General features: G+C 56.8%; 1 protein-coding gene across 6 annotated transcripts; it reads left to right on the top strand.

The window, feature by feature from the left end:
- Window positions 1-1,252: 1,252 nt before the first annotated feature.
- On the top strand, window positions 1,253-15,947 carry RASGRP2 (RAS guanyl releasing protein 2). Of its 6 annotated transcripts, none has more exons than XM_040256215.1 (17): window positions 1,253-1,357; window positions 3,192-3,333; window positions 3,966-4,072; window positions 4,600-4,662; window positions 4,979-5,110; window positions 5,875-6,025; window positions 6,201-6,374; window positions 6,533-6,649; window positions 8,111-8,392; window positions 9,329-9,406; window positions 9,606-9,728; window positions 10,062-10,177; window positions 13,473-13,614; window positions 13,881-13,917; window positions 14,421-14,597; window positions 15,494-15,558; window positions 15,725-15,947. In XM_040256215.1, exons 3-16 carry the CDS (start codon window positions 4,008-4,010, stop codon window positions 15,550-15,552), a joined length of 1,716 nt encoding a protein of 571 aa, XP_040112149.1. In that variant the 5' UTR covers window positions 1,253-1,357; window positions 3,192-3,333; window positions 3,966-4,007; the 3' UTR covers window positions 15,553-15,558; window positions 15,725-15,947. The 6 variants fall into 6 exon arrangements, 4 of the variants coding, with proteins under 4 accessions (XP_040112149.1, XP_040112146.1, XP_040112148.1 ...); XM_040256212.1 differs by having other exon boundaries at window positions 1,258-1,357; window positions 3,970-4,072; XM_040256214.1 differs by lacking the exon at window positions 1,253-1,357 and adding an exon at window positions 1,483-2,094 and having other exon boundaries at window positions 3,970-4,072.
- Window positions 15,948-15,953: the final 6 nt, after the last annotated feature.

Here is a 15,953-nt window from a genome sequence, read left to right as displayed (position 1 = left end):
AAGCTGAGGCCTCCAGCACCGTTGAAGCAAGATCCACGCTGTCGGGGGCGGGGCTCAAGCGGGGGAGGAGTCCCCGGGTGGTTGGCGCCTTCTTGACTTCGCCTTAGCCCCGCCCCACTGCGGCGTTTAAGGGTCTCTAAGCAGGTGGCTACGCTAGGTCCAAAGCAAGGGGAGTGTTCGGGCGGGGGCCGTCTAGGCTGCACCTACGTTGCCCCTCCTCACTTGGGGTCCCGAAAGGGCCTGCTTCTGGGTCCCATATTACCAAGATTGAGTTGTGGGGGAGGTCCCGCCTCCCCAGCCGGGTAGCAGGGAGGGGCAAGTCTCAGAGATTTGTTTGGGGCCCGTGGTTTCACAGCGAGTGTGTTTGAACCTGAACTGCCGGAAATGGTTACCGGTTCCCTTCGGCCCGGCTTGTGGGGACCCCAACCGCCTGCGGCTACCCCTCCCATGTGCTTCTCTGGAGCCAGGCCTCCGGGCTCCAGTTTTCTAGCTGCAAGAACCCACCGTCTCTTGCAGCCGCCCCTTTTCATCTGGCCCCATGGGGAGCCAGGCTTCTGGAGCCCCAGTCCCTCCTGTGTGAACGGGAGCTCCCCCCAACATCCCCAGACCCCGAGGCCCCTTCTCCCGATCGCCGCGTTTTCATTCTTCCCCACAAACCCCTCTCTCTTAAATGCTCCCACCTTGTCCTAGCCCCTCCCCCAGGCTATCACAACGACCCGCTGCGCCCACGCCTCCATCTCTGCCAGGTCCCCCGCTGCCCACAGGAAGACGCCCGGCCCCGGGCCGGGTGAGCCCCGTGGGAACGGTTTGTCTCGAAAACAGGAACCCGGGCCGGGGTCTGGGCGGGGCGCCCCTTCCCCACCGCAGTCCGCTTCCTGCCCCTCCCGGCTTCCTCTGCCCGACACCAGGCAGGGCGGGGGGCAGGGGGTGTCTGGGGTGGGGAGAGAGGACCCTTGGTTTAGTTTCCCCCTCCGTGTCCCGCGCGGCCTGACCTCGGCTCTCCCACCCTTGGCAAGGCTCGTGGCGCAGCCCCCCACCCCCACCCCGCCCGCGGCCCTTGCCTCCCGGGCGGCGCGGCAGGGGAGGGGTTAAGCTGCCGCAGGGGCCGCCGCGTGCGGGGCGAGAGGGAGCCCCCGATGGGGGAGGCGCAGCCTGCGGTGCGGAGCCCGGCGCAGGGGCGGGGAGGAGAGGGGAGGGGGCGGCCTCGTCGCGGGGCGGGGCGGCGGGGCGGCGGGGAGCCCGGCCGCGGCGCGGAGAGCGGGCGGGAGCCGCAGCCGCAGCGAGGTCGGCGGGCGGGAGCGCACGGAGGTGGCGCCTGCCGGGCCGGGTGCGGGCTCCTTGCCGCGGGGTCCCAAGTGTGAGTGAGCGAGCGCGGGCGGGGCGCGGGGCAGAGGAGGCCCGGCCCCTAAGGGCCCCCGAGGGCGGCGCAGAAGGGCTGGGGGCGGCGGGTGTGTTGGTCGGTGGGGAGTCTGTAGCCCGGTTCGGGGGTGGGAGGGACCTACCGAGAGATCCAAAGCCCCCTGGACAACCGCGGGAGCGGGCAGCGTCCGCGGCGCACCCGGGTCTTCCTAGCCACGTCTCAGCGGGACCGTCCTCGGCGAACCCCCCATTTGACAGATGAGAAAACCGAGGCTCCGAGAGGCCGAGTAACTCTCAAGGTCACATAGGGAGGAAGCGGCAGAGCCAGGCGGGATGCCTCTGGGTGGCTCCTAGGAAAAGACTACCGGAGAACTCCATAGAGAAGCCCCCCCGCTCCTCACCCCCTACCCGGGGGAGTGTTGTATGGGCGGGGGACCTTGTGTGGGGCAAGGCTTTGCCGGTGTCCCGGGGCGAGGGCTGTCAGGTGGCTGGGGCCGCAGGGCCGGCCCTGGATCGCAGATGAAGGGGGCGGGGGTTGGAGTGGGCGTGTGGGCGCACCCACCGGGCGTGTGCATGTGTGGGAGTGTACATGCGTGTAGGTGCTCTGTCTTGCATGTGCGCACACGTGTGCGGATGTCAGTGGCCTCGGAACTCCAGGCTGGTCTGGTCTAGTGAGCAGCACGGCCGGAAGCCAGCCCCTTCAACGGGTTTGCTTTCTGGGGTAGAGGAGTACGGGTATGTGTGCCCGCGGCTTCCTTCGTTCAGGTGTGCGGGGGTGTGGGGTGCCATTGGGTGAGTGAGAGAGAGGATGGGAGGTAATTGCCTGAGGCCCGGCTGTTTGGGGGAACCTCAGGCATATGCTTGCACCCCGATGTGGGTCCCTGGCCTGGGGTGTGGAGTAAGTGTGTCTGCGCCTGGGTGCGTAAATCCCCGCCAGTGACTGGAGTTGCTGGTAGAGTCCAACAGGGGCACTCCACCCTCCACGGCGCTAGCGCCCCCTTCTGGGCACCCCACTCTGCCCGAGTGTGGACGGCCTGTGTGTGCCCCCAGTTCGACTGTGCAGTACGGGGGGCCTGCGTCAGAGGCTGGGGATGAAGAGGGCCTGTGGAACGGCTGAGCCAGGACCCTTGGGGCCTTCACGGAGGAGGTGGCTCGGGAGCGCGCGGTTCCCAGGCCCAGGCTTCCCGCTGACGCCTCCGGGCCGCAGGGGCTCCCCCCTCCGCCCCTCTTTCCCCACCCCCACCCCCCGCTCCCAGGAATGTTCCTCTCCAGCCCAGCCCGCCTCCCCGAGGGCAGGCCCCTGGGGGCTGCCGCAGCCCCTCCTCCTCTTCCCGGGAGCCCGGGAGGGGGCGACGCGGGCAGGACGCCTGGGTTCCTCCCCCCTTCTCATCCCAGGGAGAAATTCCTCCGAGGTCCCCTCAGGCTCTGGGTTCCCAAAATAACCCTGCGGGGGAAGGGAGGCTGTGGAGGGAGGGAAGCGGGAGGGGGCGCAGAACTGAGCTGCGGGGTGCTGCAGGTGCCTCTGGGGAGAGGACGTGAGGAGAGGGGGCCTACAGAGAGGGCGACTGGGACACCGACCATCCCCGGGGAGTCCCTCGGCCCTCCCGCGGCTCCCAGGGTGGGCCGGAAGCTTCTTGGCCAGTTCATTTCCCAACTGGTGGGTTGCACCATCCCGGGCCAGACCGTTTAACCCCGGGGCGTGGCCGCGGGGGGAACGACTCCGCCCCTGCCCAGCAGGGGGCGTGCCCGCCCCGCCCCGTTTCTACCCTCCGGGCCGCTCCGCTGGCCCGCGCCTCCGCCGACTCCGGCTCTGCCTCTCTCTCTCGGGACAGGGGTCCGGTCCGAGCCCCGTGGGAGGCTCCCGGAGCGCAGATCGGCAGAGCCTACCCGCGCCGGCGGCCATGGCGGGCACCCTGGACCTGGACAAGGGCTGCACGGTGGAGGAGCTGCTCCGTGGTTGCATCGAAGCCTTTGGTGAGTGGCACGGGAGGACACACCCAGCCTGAGCCGGGACCCCTGCCTCCCTGGGCAGATCTCGGCCCTGGACCCACCCAGCCTGCATTCTGCAGCCTCTTTAGCGAAAATCTCCCCTTCATCGCAGGGCGGAGAGGTCCACATGCTGCAGAAAGAGAAAATGTTTCCCTTCCCTAGTATGCCGGCTTTGAAAGGAGGGATGGCGGGGTCCCCGGACTCTAGCACTTAAGGAGAATTATCTGTCTCCTCGGGGGATCCGGAGGAACTCGCTATCTCGGCCTGGGAGCTGTTTCCGGCTGATGTGGTGGGGTGGTGAAGGGGTGCCCCTTCCCTAAGCACTCAGGAAATGACCTCTGGATTCTTGACCTCGAGGAACCCAGGCTCCTTCCGCCCCAGCTGGTTCCCCTCCGGACTCAGGCCCGGCTCAGACTGCTCCTATCCCCCAGTTCCTCGGATCCTGCTTTTATCCCCCTTCCACCCCACTTTTTCTTTATAATCCGCCTTCTGGTTTTGGAGCCCTGGGAAATCAGGAGGCAGCTGGGAGCCACATCCATCAGGCTGCAGGGTAGGGACCTGTAGGGACCACAGCCTCGAGACGAAGTGTCAACCCGCTTCTCTTTGGCCCCTCGGAGTTAGATGACTCCGGGAAGGTGCGGGACCCGCAGCTGGTGCGCATGTTCCTTATGATGCACCCCTGGTACATCCCTTCCTCTCAGCTGGCGGCCAAACTGCTCCACATATATCCTTCGCCGACTTCTCCAAGGGCCCTGCAGTCCGAGTCTGTAAGCGAGCCCCACTGCCCAGCCCGGGCAGAGAATGGGCCTTGCTGCTAGACGTGGGCTGCCCCCAAATCATAGGATTCAGGATGGGCCCAGGCTTCTGCTGGGCCCAAAGCCCCGCCCCTTCCCTCCCCTTAGAACTAAGGCCCCTCCCCCTCTCCCTAACCTTGGCCTTGCTGTCTGTTCCCCACAGCTTAAGACCGGTCCTTACTCCCAGCCCAGGTCCCGCCTCTTGCTTCTCTTCCAGAACCCAGGTTCTGCTTCCAGCCTGACCCCCATTCTACCCAGGTGCCCTCCCGAGGCTCACAGCTCACCTCTGCCTTGGGCCCCCTTCCAGAGCTTGGGCCCTGCCCCACGCCAGACACCATCCCCCAGATTTCTACTGGAACCAGGCCCTGCCCTCCACCTCCCTGTGGAGCTCGGGTCCCATCCCCTGCCTCCTTTTCTAGAGTAAGCCTCCATCCTTGTTTCCTTAACTCTCCTTCACCTACCAACAATCCCGGAAGGACAACTCCAGCTCGCTGCAGGTGAAAACATGCCACCTGGTCAGGTGAGTCTTCCTCTGGCCCCTCCTCTGCTCCTCTCCCTTAGGCTTCTGACTGGCCTGAAAGAGTAGAAATAGCATGTTCTGGGAGCTGGTCATGTGGGTTTGAACCGGGCTCTGTCCATGGTAGGTGTGCTGCCGCAGTCTTGCCCCTTCCTGACTCTGCCCGGTCCCGTTTTCTGATCTGCCCAATGAGGGTGGGGAAGGAAAGAGCTGGGTGAGGGGGGTCACAGTCTGAGGCCCTCTCCCCCTCTTTGGGGGAACGGCCATCCTAGGGGAGATGGGGGAAGCGCTGCCCCGGGTGACTCTGAACCTCCACCAGGTACTGGATCTCAGCATTCCCAGCGGAGTTTGACTTGAATCCTGAGCTTGCTGAGCAGATCAAGGAGCTGAAGGCTCTGCTAGACCAAGAAGGGAATCGCCGGCACAGCAGCCTCATCGACATCGAGAACGTGTGCGTGGAGTGGGGGGTGCTCGCCGGACTGGGAGGGGCGCTCAGCATCCCGCACCATTTGCTCTTAATAAACGGTTCGTTGAATGCAGTGGTGTCAGGGTCATGTTGCTCTTGCTGGAAAACTTCCTGTGGCCCCCCCTGTCTTCTTCAGAATGCCTCGGCTGGGGATTAAGGCCTTTCATAGTCTCAGGCCTGTTTAGCATTCCCGCTGCGTCTTCCATAGCGCCCCGCCCCCACCAAGCCCTTCCTCCTGCAGCCCCCGGGGCCCTGCACCCTTCCACAGCCCCTGCATCCATGCCCACTGTGGCACTTTGTTCATGTTCCCTGGCTGCCTCCGTGTTATCAAGACAAGTGTGGCGTGTCTGTGGGCTCTTCCAGGGCAGAATTTTTTGTTGCCGCCTCTGTTCTCGGTGGCGCTTTGGGCAGACCCCTGGCGCGAAGACCTCCACACTCGCGCCCGGCTGTGTCTCGTGTTCGTCTGTGTCTGTCTCCCCGTAGACTGTGAGCTCCTCACGGGCAGGAACTGTGTCTTGCTCATCTCTGTAACCCCAGCGCCTGGCACAGTGCCTGACACAGAGTTAGGTCTTCCATAAATCTGTGTGGAGGGCATGACGCCGGGGGAAGATGGCAGGCGTTTTTTGCTAGGACGGGGGACATCGGGGTCCTGCCCAGTGTCTTGCAGTGAACTTGAGTGGCATGAGTGTGGGCAACGAAGGCCGGGGCATCTCCGGCGAAGGACTCACTGCCCCTGTCCCACCCCCCAGCCCCACCTACAAGTGGAAGCGGCAGGTGACCCAGCGGAGCCCTGTGGCACAGAAGAAGCGCAAAATGTCCCTGCTGTTTGACCACCTGGAGCCCTCGGAGCTGGCGGCACATCTCACCTACTTGGAATATTGCTCCTTCTGCAAGATCCTGGTGCGGGGCTTTGAGTCAGGAGTCGGGTGTGGCCTGGGGAGGGGGTGCCAGGAAGGACGGGGTCACAGGGCAGGATCTAGGACTACAGGGTAACTACCAAAGGGCAGCTGGAGGGGGAGGAGCAGCCATCGGTGAGTTGGGGGGGCACTGGGTGCTGAAGGCCCTGTGCCCCCAGTTCCAGGACTATCACAGTTTTGTGACTCACGGTTGCACGGTGGACAACCCCGTCCTGGAGCGATTCATCTCCCTCTTCAACAGTGTCTCGCAGTGGGTGCAGCTGATGATTCTCAGCAAACCCACAGCCCCTCAGCGGGCGGTGGTCATCACACACTTCGTCCACGTGGCAGAGGTGCCCACCCCTCCCCCGCCCCCCAACTCCCCCAGTCACCCTTGTAGGGCTGAGTCCCGCCTTTCCCCTAACCCACTGCCGGATCTCCAGAAAAGCTGGGCCAAATTCTGGCCCCACTCAATGACTCACTGCCTCCTTTCTCCCCATTTATCCCCCAGGAACTCCTGAAGCTGCAGAATTTCAACACGCTGATGGCAGTGGTCGGGGGCCTGAGCCACAGCTCCATCTCCCGCCTCAAGGAGACCCACAGCCACGTGAGCCCGGAGACCATCAAGGTGCCTGAGACCCTGGGGTCAGGAGCACAGCCTTCCCAGGGCTGGCCTCCTGAGAACTCCCAGCCCAGCTGGGGACTGGTCACTCCCTCTTCATCTGATAAATGAGGAAACTGAGGCTGGGGGTTCAGTACTTTCCCAGGCTGCACAATGAAAGCTGGCAGAGAGAGGAGGCTCACGGATGTGCTGAACTTCAAAGCTCATGCTTTTCTCTTCTCCTGCTTACTTTATTTTACTGGCCATGCTGTGCAGCATGTGGGATCTTACTTCCCTGATCAAGGATTGATCCTGTGCCCCCTGAAGTGGAAGCCCAGAGTCTTAATCACTGGACCACTTGGGAAGTTCCTATTGTATTGTAAAAAAAAAACATATCTGGTGCCATACATACAGACAAGTCTATAAAACAAATGTACAGATCCCTCTCCAGGGAATCTTCCCAACCCAGGGATCAAAGCTGAGCCACAAGGGAAGACCAAGAATATTGAAGTGGGTAACCTATCCCTTCTCTAGGGGATCTTCCCGAACCAAGGTCTCCTACACTCTAGGCATTTTCTTTACCAACTAAGCTATCAGGGAAGCCTTCACAGTTTAAAAAAAAACTAGAAAGAAGATAGGTCAAGAAGTAGAACATTGCCAGCCCCTGAAGCTCCCAGCCCTTAGAGCATAACTCCCTCCTCATCAGAGGTAACCAACATCATGACCTTCCTAAGGATGATGACCTCCTTTTCTTTTAAAGAATATTTACTCATTTATTTTGGTGACACAGCAGAGCCTGTGGGGTCTTAGTTCCCCACCCCGTGCTCCCTGAAGTGGAAGGGCAAAGTCATGACCACTGGACTGCTGGGGAATCCCCAACTTTCCTTTTCTTAATGGCTTTACCACCTGTGTATGCTTCTCAAAACCACGTGGGTATTTTGTTGTCTGTTTTTGAGCTTCTTATAAATGAAATCGTGTTGTGTCTGTTATCTCTTCCTTCTCTCATACGTTCTGCTTTGCGCAGCAGTTGTTCATTCGTCTCCATTGCTGTATAATATTTTTGTCCACTCGATTTGTGTATCTCCTCTACCGTTGAACACTTGAGGTCTTTCCAGTTTAGGCTGTTAGGAATGACACCGCTAAGTACATTCTTGGAAATCTTTGTCCTGCACTGCTCTGCCTCCATGAGCCTCAGTTTCCTCTATTAAATGTTGATAATCTGTGCCCGGGACTGCTGGAGAGATGTGTTATTTGGTAGTGGGTGCCCCTTTGGACTCATGACCTATGAACTCTGATTGCCAGGGGCTAAGGGAGTCAGCCTTGGGGGACAGGAGGGAGGCTTTTGGCCTTTCGCCCATCCCTGACTCTGACTGCTCAGGCTCTCCCATGTCTCCAGGGCTGGGCAGGGAAAGGAGAGTTGAGCCTGTGATATGCTATGTGGATGTGGTGTGTGTGTGTGTGTGTGACTCTCTGCCCTTTACCCTCCAGCTCTGGGAAGGTCTGACGGAACTAGTGACGGCCACTGGCAACTACGGCAACTACCGGCGCCGGCTGGCGGCGTGCGTGGGTTTCCGCTTCCCCATCCTGGGTGTTCACCTCAAGGACCTGGTGGCCCTGCAGCTGGCGCTGCCGGATTGGCTGGACCCCGCCCGGACCCGACTCAATGGGGCCAAGATGAAGCAGCTCTTCAGTATCCTGGAGGAGCTGGCCATGGTGACCAGCCTCCAGCCCCCGGTGCAGGCCAACCCTGACCTGCTGAGCCTGCTGACGGTGAGGGGCCGGGCCCCTGGTCCCGTGGGCTTGACCTTGGGTTCTCACTTCTGGTCGCAGAGCCGAGACCCAGCCTGGGCCCCCTGGTTGGGGTGACTTTGGAGGGGAGTTCCAAGCTCTGGATGGGGTTGTGGACCCCTGAGGCTGGCGTGAGGGCTTGAGGCTGGGCCTGAGCCCTGGGTTGAGTTCCTAGCAGTGGGTTACGTTCAACGTTTGGGATTAAACTCTGGGTTCCGGGTAGAGGGGTGGCTTTTATTTTGCTTTTACTTTTCGGCTGTCCCACACATCTTGTGGGATCTTAGTTCCCTGCCCAGGGATTGAACCCTCACTCTCAGCAGAGAAAATGTGGAGTCTTAACCACTGGACCACCAGGGAATTCCCCAGGGCTCTTAAACAAGGCTCTGAGCTGAAGTTCTAGGCTTGGTCTTGGACTTGAGCTCTGGGGTAGGAGTTGGGTTCTAGTCCACATCTAGACTAGGTTCTAATCACTGGGCTGGAGCTCAGGTTTGACAGTTTGGTGTGAAGTCTGAACCTGTTTCTGGGCTCTGGGCTGGACCGGGGAATTGAAATCTGAGCAGGAATCTGGTTGCTGGGTTGGGTGCTGTGTTGGGAGGGGGGATTTCAGAGCTCTCAGCTGGGTTGTGACCTGAATTCCTGGCTGAGATCTTAGCAGCGCATTGTCTTCAAGGTCTGGGGCCAAGCTCTGGGTTCTGGGCTGTGTGCTGGGCTGGCGTGTGGTTGCTGGGGTGTGTTCTAAGCTGGCCTTGGTCCTCAGTCTAGCTTCTGGGCCAGGGTCGGGGCTGGGCTGTGACCCTCAGGTAGACCTGGAGGTCTGGGTTCTGGGCGTTGGGCTCCTGGGAGCAGCACAGGCCAGTGGGTGTGATCAGACTGGTGTGTCCCAGGTGTCTTTGAATTAGTCTTTTTTTTTTCCCCCAGGTGTCTTTGGATCAATATCAGACAGAGGATGAGCTCTATCAGCTGTCCCTGCAGCGGGAACCGCGCTCCAAGTCCTCGGTGAGGGCGAGAGCCACTGCATACCCACTTAGCCCATCCTCTTCCTCCCTCCCTTCGGCCCTCCCAGGCTTAGAGGCCACCTCACCCATACTGCCTGTTGGGCAGGCTTCCTTGTGCCCAGAGCTTGCCGTCTCCCTCCTCCACTGGGCCCTGGGCTCCCTTACCTCTGGCCCTCGCTCAGCTTTGACCATTTCCACAGCCAACCAGCCCAACCACCTGCACGCCGCCTCCCCGGCCCCCGGTGCTGGAGGAGTGGACCTCGGCTGCCAAACCCAAGCTGGATCAGGCAATCATGGTGGAGCACATTGAGAAGATGGTGGAGGTGAGACTCCAGCACCACCAGCTCTGGAGCCTGTGGGACAGGGGGGACAGGTCCGTAGTGGTCAGTCAAGGCTGCTTTGACCAGGGCACTGCCCTGGGAGCCACCACTAGTGCCGGGCTCAGGGGCCAATGCTCGGTTAACAGAAGGCACGGGGTGCAGCTGATGGGTGGGCTTGGGACAGGGGTATGGAGAAGGGAGGTGGTGGGGAAGAGAGACAGCTGCCCACCTCTTAGATGCCCAGGCTTCCTAACTCAGACTGGGAGCGTGAGCAGGATGGGGCCAAGGCCCCTTTAACCCTCCCTGCCCCCCGACATGTCCCTCTGTGTACTTCAGTCTGTGTTCCGGAACTTTGATGTCGATGGGGACGGCCACATCTCACAGGAGGAGTTCCAGATCATCCGTGGGAATTTTCCTTATCTCAGCGCCTTTGGGGACCTCGACCAGAACCAGTGAGAGGCCTGGGGGCAGGGGCAGAGGGAAGGCAGGTTCATTTCCCCTTGGGTTTTAGCTTCCTCCTGAGAAGTATGAGGCCATTGAACCAGATGATCTTGCCAGGGGAAGCCACCCATGTGGGGAGGGGCTCTTTTTTTCTGGGAGGCTGCCAGCTGCAGAGGCTCAGGGTTACTTTGCTTATTCAGACCGATGAGCCGGAGGGTAGGGGGCATCTCCACCTGAGTCTTGCAAAGACTGTGGCCTCCTGGGGACTCTTGCTACATAAATGCCACTTTATTTGTGGGGCTCACAGCCGAGAAAAAGTGTGGGCAAGCTGAACTCCTGGGTAGCATGTCTTAATGAATAGATAAGAAAGGCCTGTAACTTGCAGCACCCACTTGCTTATCACCAATTCACATGCCAACAATTTGGACAAACAGCTGGTTCTCTGAAGTAGGTTATACGTGTCCTCCTGAAACCGTGTTCGCACCCCTGTTTTGCCGAGCAAACAAAATTCCAATCAAAATTTATAGTGCATCCCAAGTTGACTTTTTAATGTTATCCAGATTTCAAAAAGCTGTGCCTTTTTTTGTATTATAAAAATCCATGGTTAAAAAAAAAATCCAGGTAGTAAAATAGATTTATAGTGAATGAAATGTGTAAGGTAAGAAGCAAAAATTCCCTTCCTCCTTTCTCACTTAAGAGGGTGTCAGTAGTAACTATGTTAGCAACATTACTGGTGTGGCAATGCCTGTACCTTCCCAATGTTTTCCATGCATGGTACAAATTGATAAGAGAATTTGTTTGTGTCTGTTTCACAGGCAAGAGGGATTATGGTATAAGTCTAGTTCTACCAGTAGCATGCATTATAGTTACTTCATTTCTCTTCCCAGAGTTGAGAACAATAGTTGAAGACAGTTTTCTCAATTGAAAACAATTCCCTATCACCTCCCTGGGTGGGGTGGATTTTTTTTCCCAGGCCACACTTTTTAGGGTGGGTGCAGCCCTTGCAGGGGCTTCCCTGGTGACTCAGAATCTGCTTGCAATGCAGGAGACCTGGGTTCTATCCCTGGGTTGGGAAGATTCCCCTGGAGGAGGGCATGGCAACCTACTCCAGTATTCTTGCCTGGAGAAGCCCCATGGATAGAGGAGCCTGGTGGGCTACAGTCCATGGGGTCACAAAGAGTCAGATATGACTGAGCGACTAAGCACAGCACAGCCCTTGGGGATGTTCAAGGCCCCAGCTTCATGCAGGCATCTCAGCCTTAACTCCTCCTCCTGCAGATCCCAGGCAGGTATCAAAACCCAGCACCTGGCTCCTGGGGCAGCTGTACCATCAGGTCCCAACTCACTGCCTCAATTTGAAGATCGCTGTTTCTGGAACTTGGGAGTTTCCATTTCTTGCAAACTCACCTGTGCATTTAAAACAATTTTGGATATAGTTAAACTAGCATCTAGGTTTTTGTGGCAGTAGCGTTCTCAGGGTTTTTTTGTTTGTTTGTTTTCGTTTTTAAATCACTGTCTTGACAGAATCGCACGCTTTGTGTTTTTTCTTTTTTACTTTTGTTTTTCACTTAAACCCTCATCATGGACATCTTTCCAGGCCGATTCAGGCAGAACTACCTCATTCTTTAGAACAGCTGCAGAGTGTTACACTGGGTGCCGGGGCCATCATCTGCCTCCCCATTCTCCTGCTGATGGACATGTAGACTGTTCCCAGTTTTTCGCTATTAATATCCGCTATGCTGCTGTGAACATTGTACTGATGCACTCGGGCCACTATTTCTGTAGGAGAAATTCCTAGAAGTGGGATAATTGGATCAAAAGATATGCACATTCTAAATTAGGAGAGAGACTGCCAAAGTGACCTCAGGCAAGGTTGTGCCAGCTTGCACCCCCATCAGCAGTGAACAAGAGCCCATTTCTCAACTTCCTTGCCAACAGTGGATGCTATAATAAGCTTTATAATTTTGCCAGTCTAATTGGCAAACGGTGTCTTGGTTATATTTGCATTTCTTTAATATTAGTGGGGGTAGGATACCTTCCTATGTTTACTGGCCACTTCTATTTCTTCTGTTAATTGCCTGTTCATGTTCTTTGTCCATTATTCCACTGGGTTTGTGAGTCTTTCTCATTGATTTCTCTGTTAATGGATATTAACCCTTGGTGTTGAATATGTTTGCAAAATATTTTTTCGCAGTCTGTCATTTATGTTGTCCTTTTCCATATAAAATTTTTTAAAAATGTGTGCTCAATATGTCAGTCTTTTCCTTTATGGCTTCTCGGATTTGTGTTATGTGTAGAAGGGCTATTATCCTCTCCAGATGACAACATGCTTCTCTTAGACCTGTTCAGATACTTTGGGAATTTTATTTTTTTACATGGTCTTCAGTTTAGCAGGAATTTAGTCTTCATGCACAATATGAGATAGGAGCCTAAGTTTATATTTTTGAGATGGTCAGTTGTCCCAATGTGCCACTGATTTGAAGGACCGCCTGGACCACCCAAATACTAATAGGCAGGAGGTTCTGATAAAGGTCACCTCTGACAGAAATAGCTCCCAGTGGCCTGGCACCTATTAGCCTTTACAGATACTGTTGTCAATGCTTCCTGTGCCTATCTCATCCAACTCTTACCCAAACCCCTCTGAGATGCAGGAACTATCATCGTCCCCATTTATTGAAGAGGAAATCGAGGCACAGGGAAGAAGTCACACAGATAAATAGAGCCCAAGTTAGAACTGAGTTCTATCTCCAGAGCACAGTGCTCACTCTTTCCCTAAAATACCTGAATAGATGAAAAGAGGGCTCCGTGGGAAGCCCCAGATTACCTGTCTGGCAGGATTCCGCGGGAGTGAGACAGGTGCAGGTTTTTTTCCAATCTTACCTGGTCCCCAAACTCATCAGAGAGCTCCTGACTCTCAGGAATCCCAATCGGTGTTCCATAGAGCTCACTTTGGGAAACAGAAGGTGATAAGCCCATGGGAAAGTGCAGAGCAATTTTAGTTTACACACCAGCTCTGTGAAGTGGGTAGGCAGGAATTATGACCCCCATTTTTCCAGGGAGGAAGCCCAGGGCAAGTGACTAGCCCAAGACCACACAACTAGTTAGAAGCTGCTGCCACATCTGCCGGACTTCAAGTCTGGCTCTCTTTCTCTTTCCCGCACGGAAGGTAAAAAGTCAGGAGTCCCACGATGACCTTTAATTTGGTAGGGCTTTTCCCAGTAGGCCGGGTTAAGCTGGTGGTGGGTGGTCCCAGTGAGCCCACCCCCTCCCCCGGAGCTGAGGCCCTCCCCCGACTTCCCCGGACAGGGACGGCTGCATCAGCAAGGAGGAGATGGTCTCCTACTTCCTGCGCTCCAGCTCTATGCTGGGCGGCCGCATGGGCTTCGTACACAACTTCCACGAGAGCAACTCCTTGCGCCCGGTCGCCTGCCGCCACTGCAAGGCCCTGGTGAGCCCCCGCCCAAGCCACCCGGCAACAGCACCGGCCGGGTCCCATCCCCGCCCCGCCCTCCCTTCTGGCCCCGCCCCCCTGCTGGAGCCTTCTCAGTCCAGGCGAACCTTAATTCCACCTGCTTTTCCTCTTGCTGGTCTGAACCAAACCCCGAGGGGCCTAAGGCTCCAGAAAGGGTCAATTCCAGTTCCTGTCCATAGAAAGGAAAAAGAGTCATGTCCTCTAAACTGCTCCCCCTACCACGTCCTCCTCCTCTATTTCAGATCCTGGGCATCTACAAGCAGGGTCTCAAATGCCGAGGTGAGACGGAGTTGCAGGGCTGCTGGGCTGCTTTGGGGGAAAGAGTTACTATCTGGATGGAGAGTCTTATTTTGGTGGGGCAATTGTCAAGGAGTAAAGTACCTTAGAGCCAGAGAGGCATGTTGATTGATGTGAAGGGGGTAGCCTTCAACTTGGTTTGATTGGGACTTCCCTAGTGGTCCAGGGGTTAAGACTCTGCTTCCACTGCAGGGGACGCAGGTTCCATCTCTGATCAGGGAAGTAAGATCTCACGTCCTTTGCCGCGTGGCCAAAACAACAACAACAACAAAAAAACCCAGGGTTTTTATTTTGGTGAGGCAGCTGCCCAGAAATCGGGAGCTTTGGAGAGGGCACAGACTGGCAAGGAGGATGAAGAAAGCTCTTGTTTTGGTGGGGCAGCTGCTTAGGAGCAAAGGGACCCGGGGAGAAGTGCAGGCCTGCAGAATGGGATGAGGGGTGGTCTGACCAGTGGATCTGGCTGGGTTGCCCATCTGCCTCCCCAGCCTGTGGTGTGAACTGCCACAAGCAGTGCAAGGATCGTCTGTCAGTTGAGTGCCGGCGCCGGGCCCAAAGTATGAGTCTGGAGGGGTCTGCACCCTCTCCCTCACCCACACACACCCACCATCGCGCCTTCAGCTTCTCCCTGCCCCGCCCTGGCAGACGAGGCTCCCGGCCTCCAGGTAAGAGGGGTCCCTTTCTGTACTGGCCTGTGGAGGGAGGGAGAGAGGGAGACAGGGGAGGCAGGCCCATGGTGGCAAAGTATAGAAACTTTTCCAGGGTGAAAACCATTCCAGAGTTTGTAATTGTCTTATTTGAGGGAGGTGATAGAGGAGGGCTGGACAGATAAGGGTACCAGGAGGTAACCAGGGAGCCCTCAATACTTTGAGGCTGATGAGGGCAGAGACTCATAAATAAAAACAGAGTAAAAGGGAAAGAGACTTCAAGATTCCATTTGCACTCTTATTTTGTTAGGGGGATTGACAATGGGCTTGGAGAAGGAATTTTTTAAGCCATTTGCCTGTATTTCCCTTTTTGGCTGTTTTGGAGGGTATTCTGAGAAAAGTCCATTGCCCCCAAATCTCCCAGCAGCTCTCTTGGAGTCATTGGTGGTTATAGGTCAGTTTTCTGAATGACAGTTCCTCAAATGATTATTTTGCTGAGAACACTCTGAACAAACCATGTTAAACTGGGGTGTAAGGTAGTTGACCACAACCGTTAAAATTGGCATGAGTCTTCAAAAATAGAGGCAGGCACAGGGCATAAGTTCCCCAAAATAGAAAAGATAAAACCATTTGCTTCAAGCCTCCCAGCAGTGCTGGGGTCTAAAATGTGAGACACACACAAAATTGATGTTTAAGCAAACTGCACCGATAAATCTGTGGCTGCGAAAAAGCTGTGGCAAACTGAAAACTTAGAAAAAGAGCCTCAAAAATTGGGGTTGTTTAGTCATTCAGTGAACTGATTTCCAGTGGATGGTTCTGCTTCTGGGATGGGGCAGGGTGCCTTTGATGATGGGGGAAGGACTGCTCAGGGCACAGGGGCCCAGGAGTTGGTCCTGCAACCCCCCTCCCTGCAGAGATCCGAGAGGAGGAGGTTCAGACGGTGGAGGACGGCGTGTTTGACATCCACTTGTAATTGATGGTAAGCCCCCCTGTAGCCTGCCCAGAGCCTCCCCACTCAGGGCTGGGGCAATGTGCGGGGGAAGAGGGGGTGGGTGCTCTGACCAAATGACCCAGGCTAGGCAGACTCAAACATTTTGGGGGGGCAAGGAGGCTCTTCCTTACAACTTCTGCTTTTCTCTTCCCAGCTGTGACTGGATGAAGCACTCATGCCTGCCTTGGAAAAAAGACTTGGACCAGAGCAGGGAGCCTGGGGTGCTGAGGCAGCAGGCTGGGGCCGGGGGTGGGGGGGCATGAGGGTAGCATGTGGCTGAGGGCAGGGCCAGGACTGGTGTCCCTAAGATTGTACAGACTCTTGTGAATATTTGTACTTTCCAGATGGAATAAAAAGGCCCGTGTAATTAACCTGGACCATCA

This window comes from Oryx dammah, unplaced genomic scaffold (assembly GCF_014754425.2).
Source record: "Oryx dammah isolate SB20612 unplaced genomic scaffold, SCBI_Odam_1.1 HiC_scaffold_15, whole genome shotgun sequence".
In the NCBI taxonomy this organism is placed as follows: Eukaryota; Metazoa; Chordata; class Mammalia; order Artiodactyla; family Bovidae; genus Oryx; species Oryx dammah.
Note: the sequence above shows the minus strand (reverse complement) of the source record. Positions and strands in the feature narration are given on the sequence as shown.

Coding starts and splice junctions, on each gene's coding strand:
- RASGRP2 (XM_040256211.1), top strand. CDS start 1,949: ATGCGTGTAGGTGCTCTGTCTTGCATGTGCGCACACGTGTGCGGATGT. Junction 6,026..6,200: donor GCTCCTTCTGCAAGATCCTG/GTGCGGGGCTTT, acceptor CTGTGCCCCCAG/TTCCAGGACTATCACAGTTT. Junction 14,598..15,493: donor ACGAGGCTCCCGGCCTCCAG/GTAAGAGGGGTC, acceptor CCCTCCCTGCAG/AGATCCGAGAGGAGGAGGTT.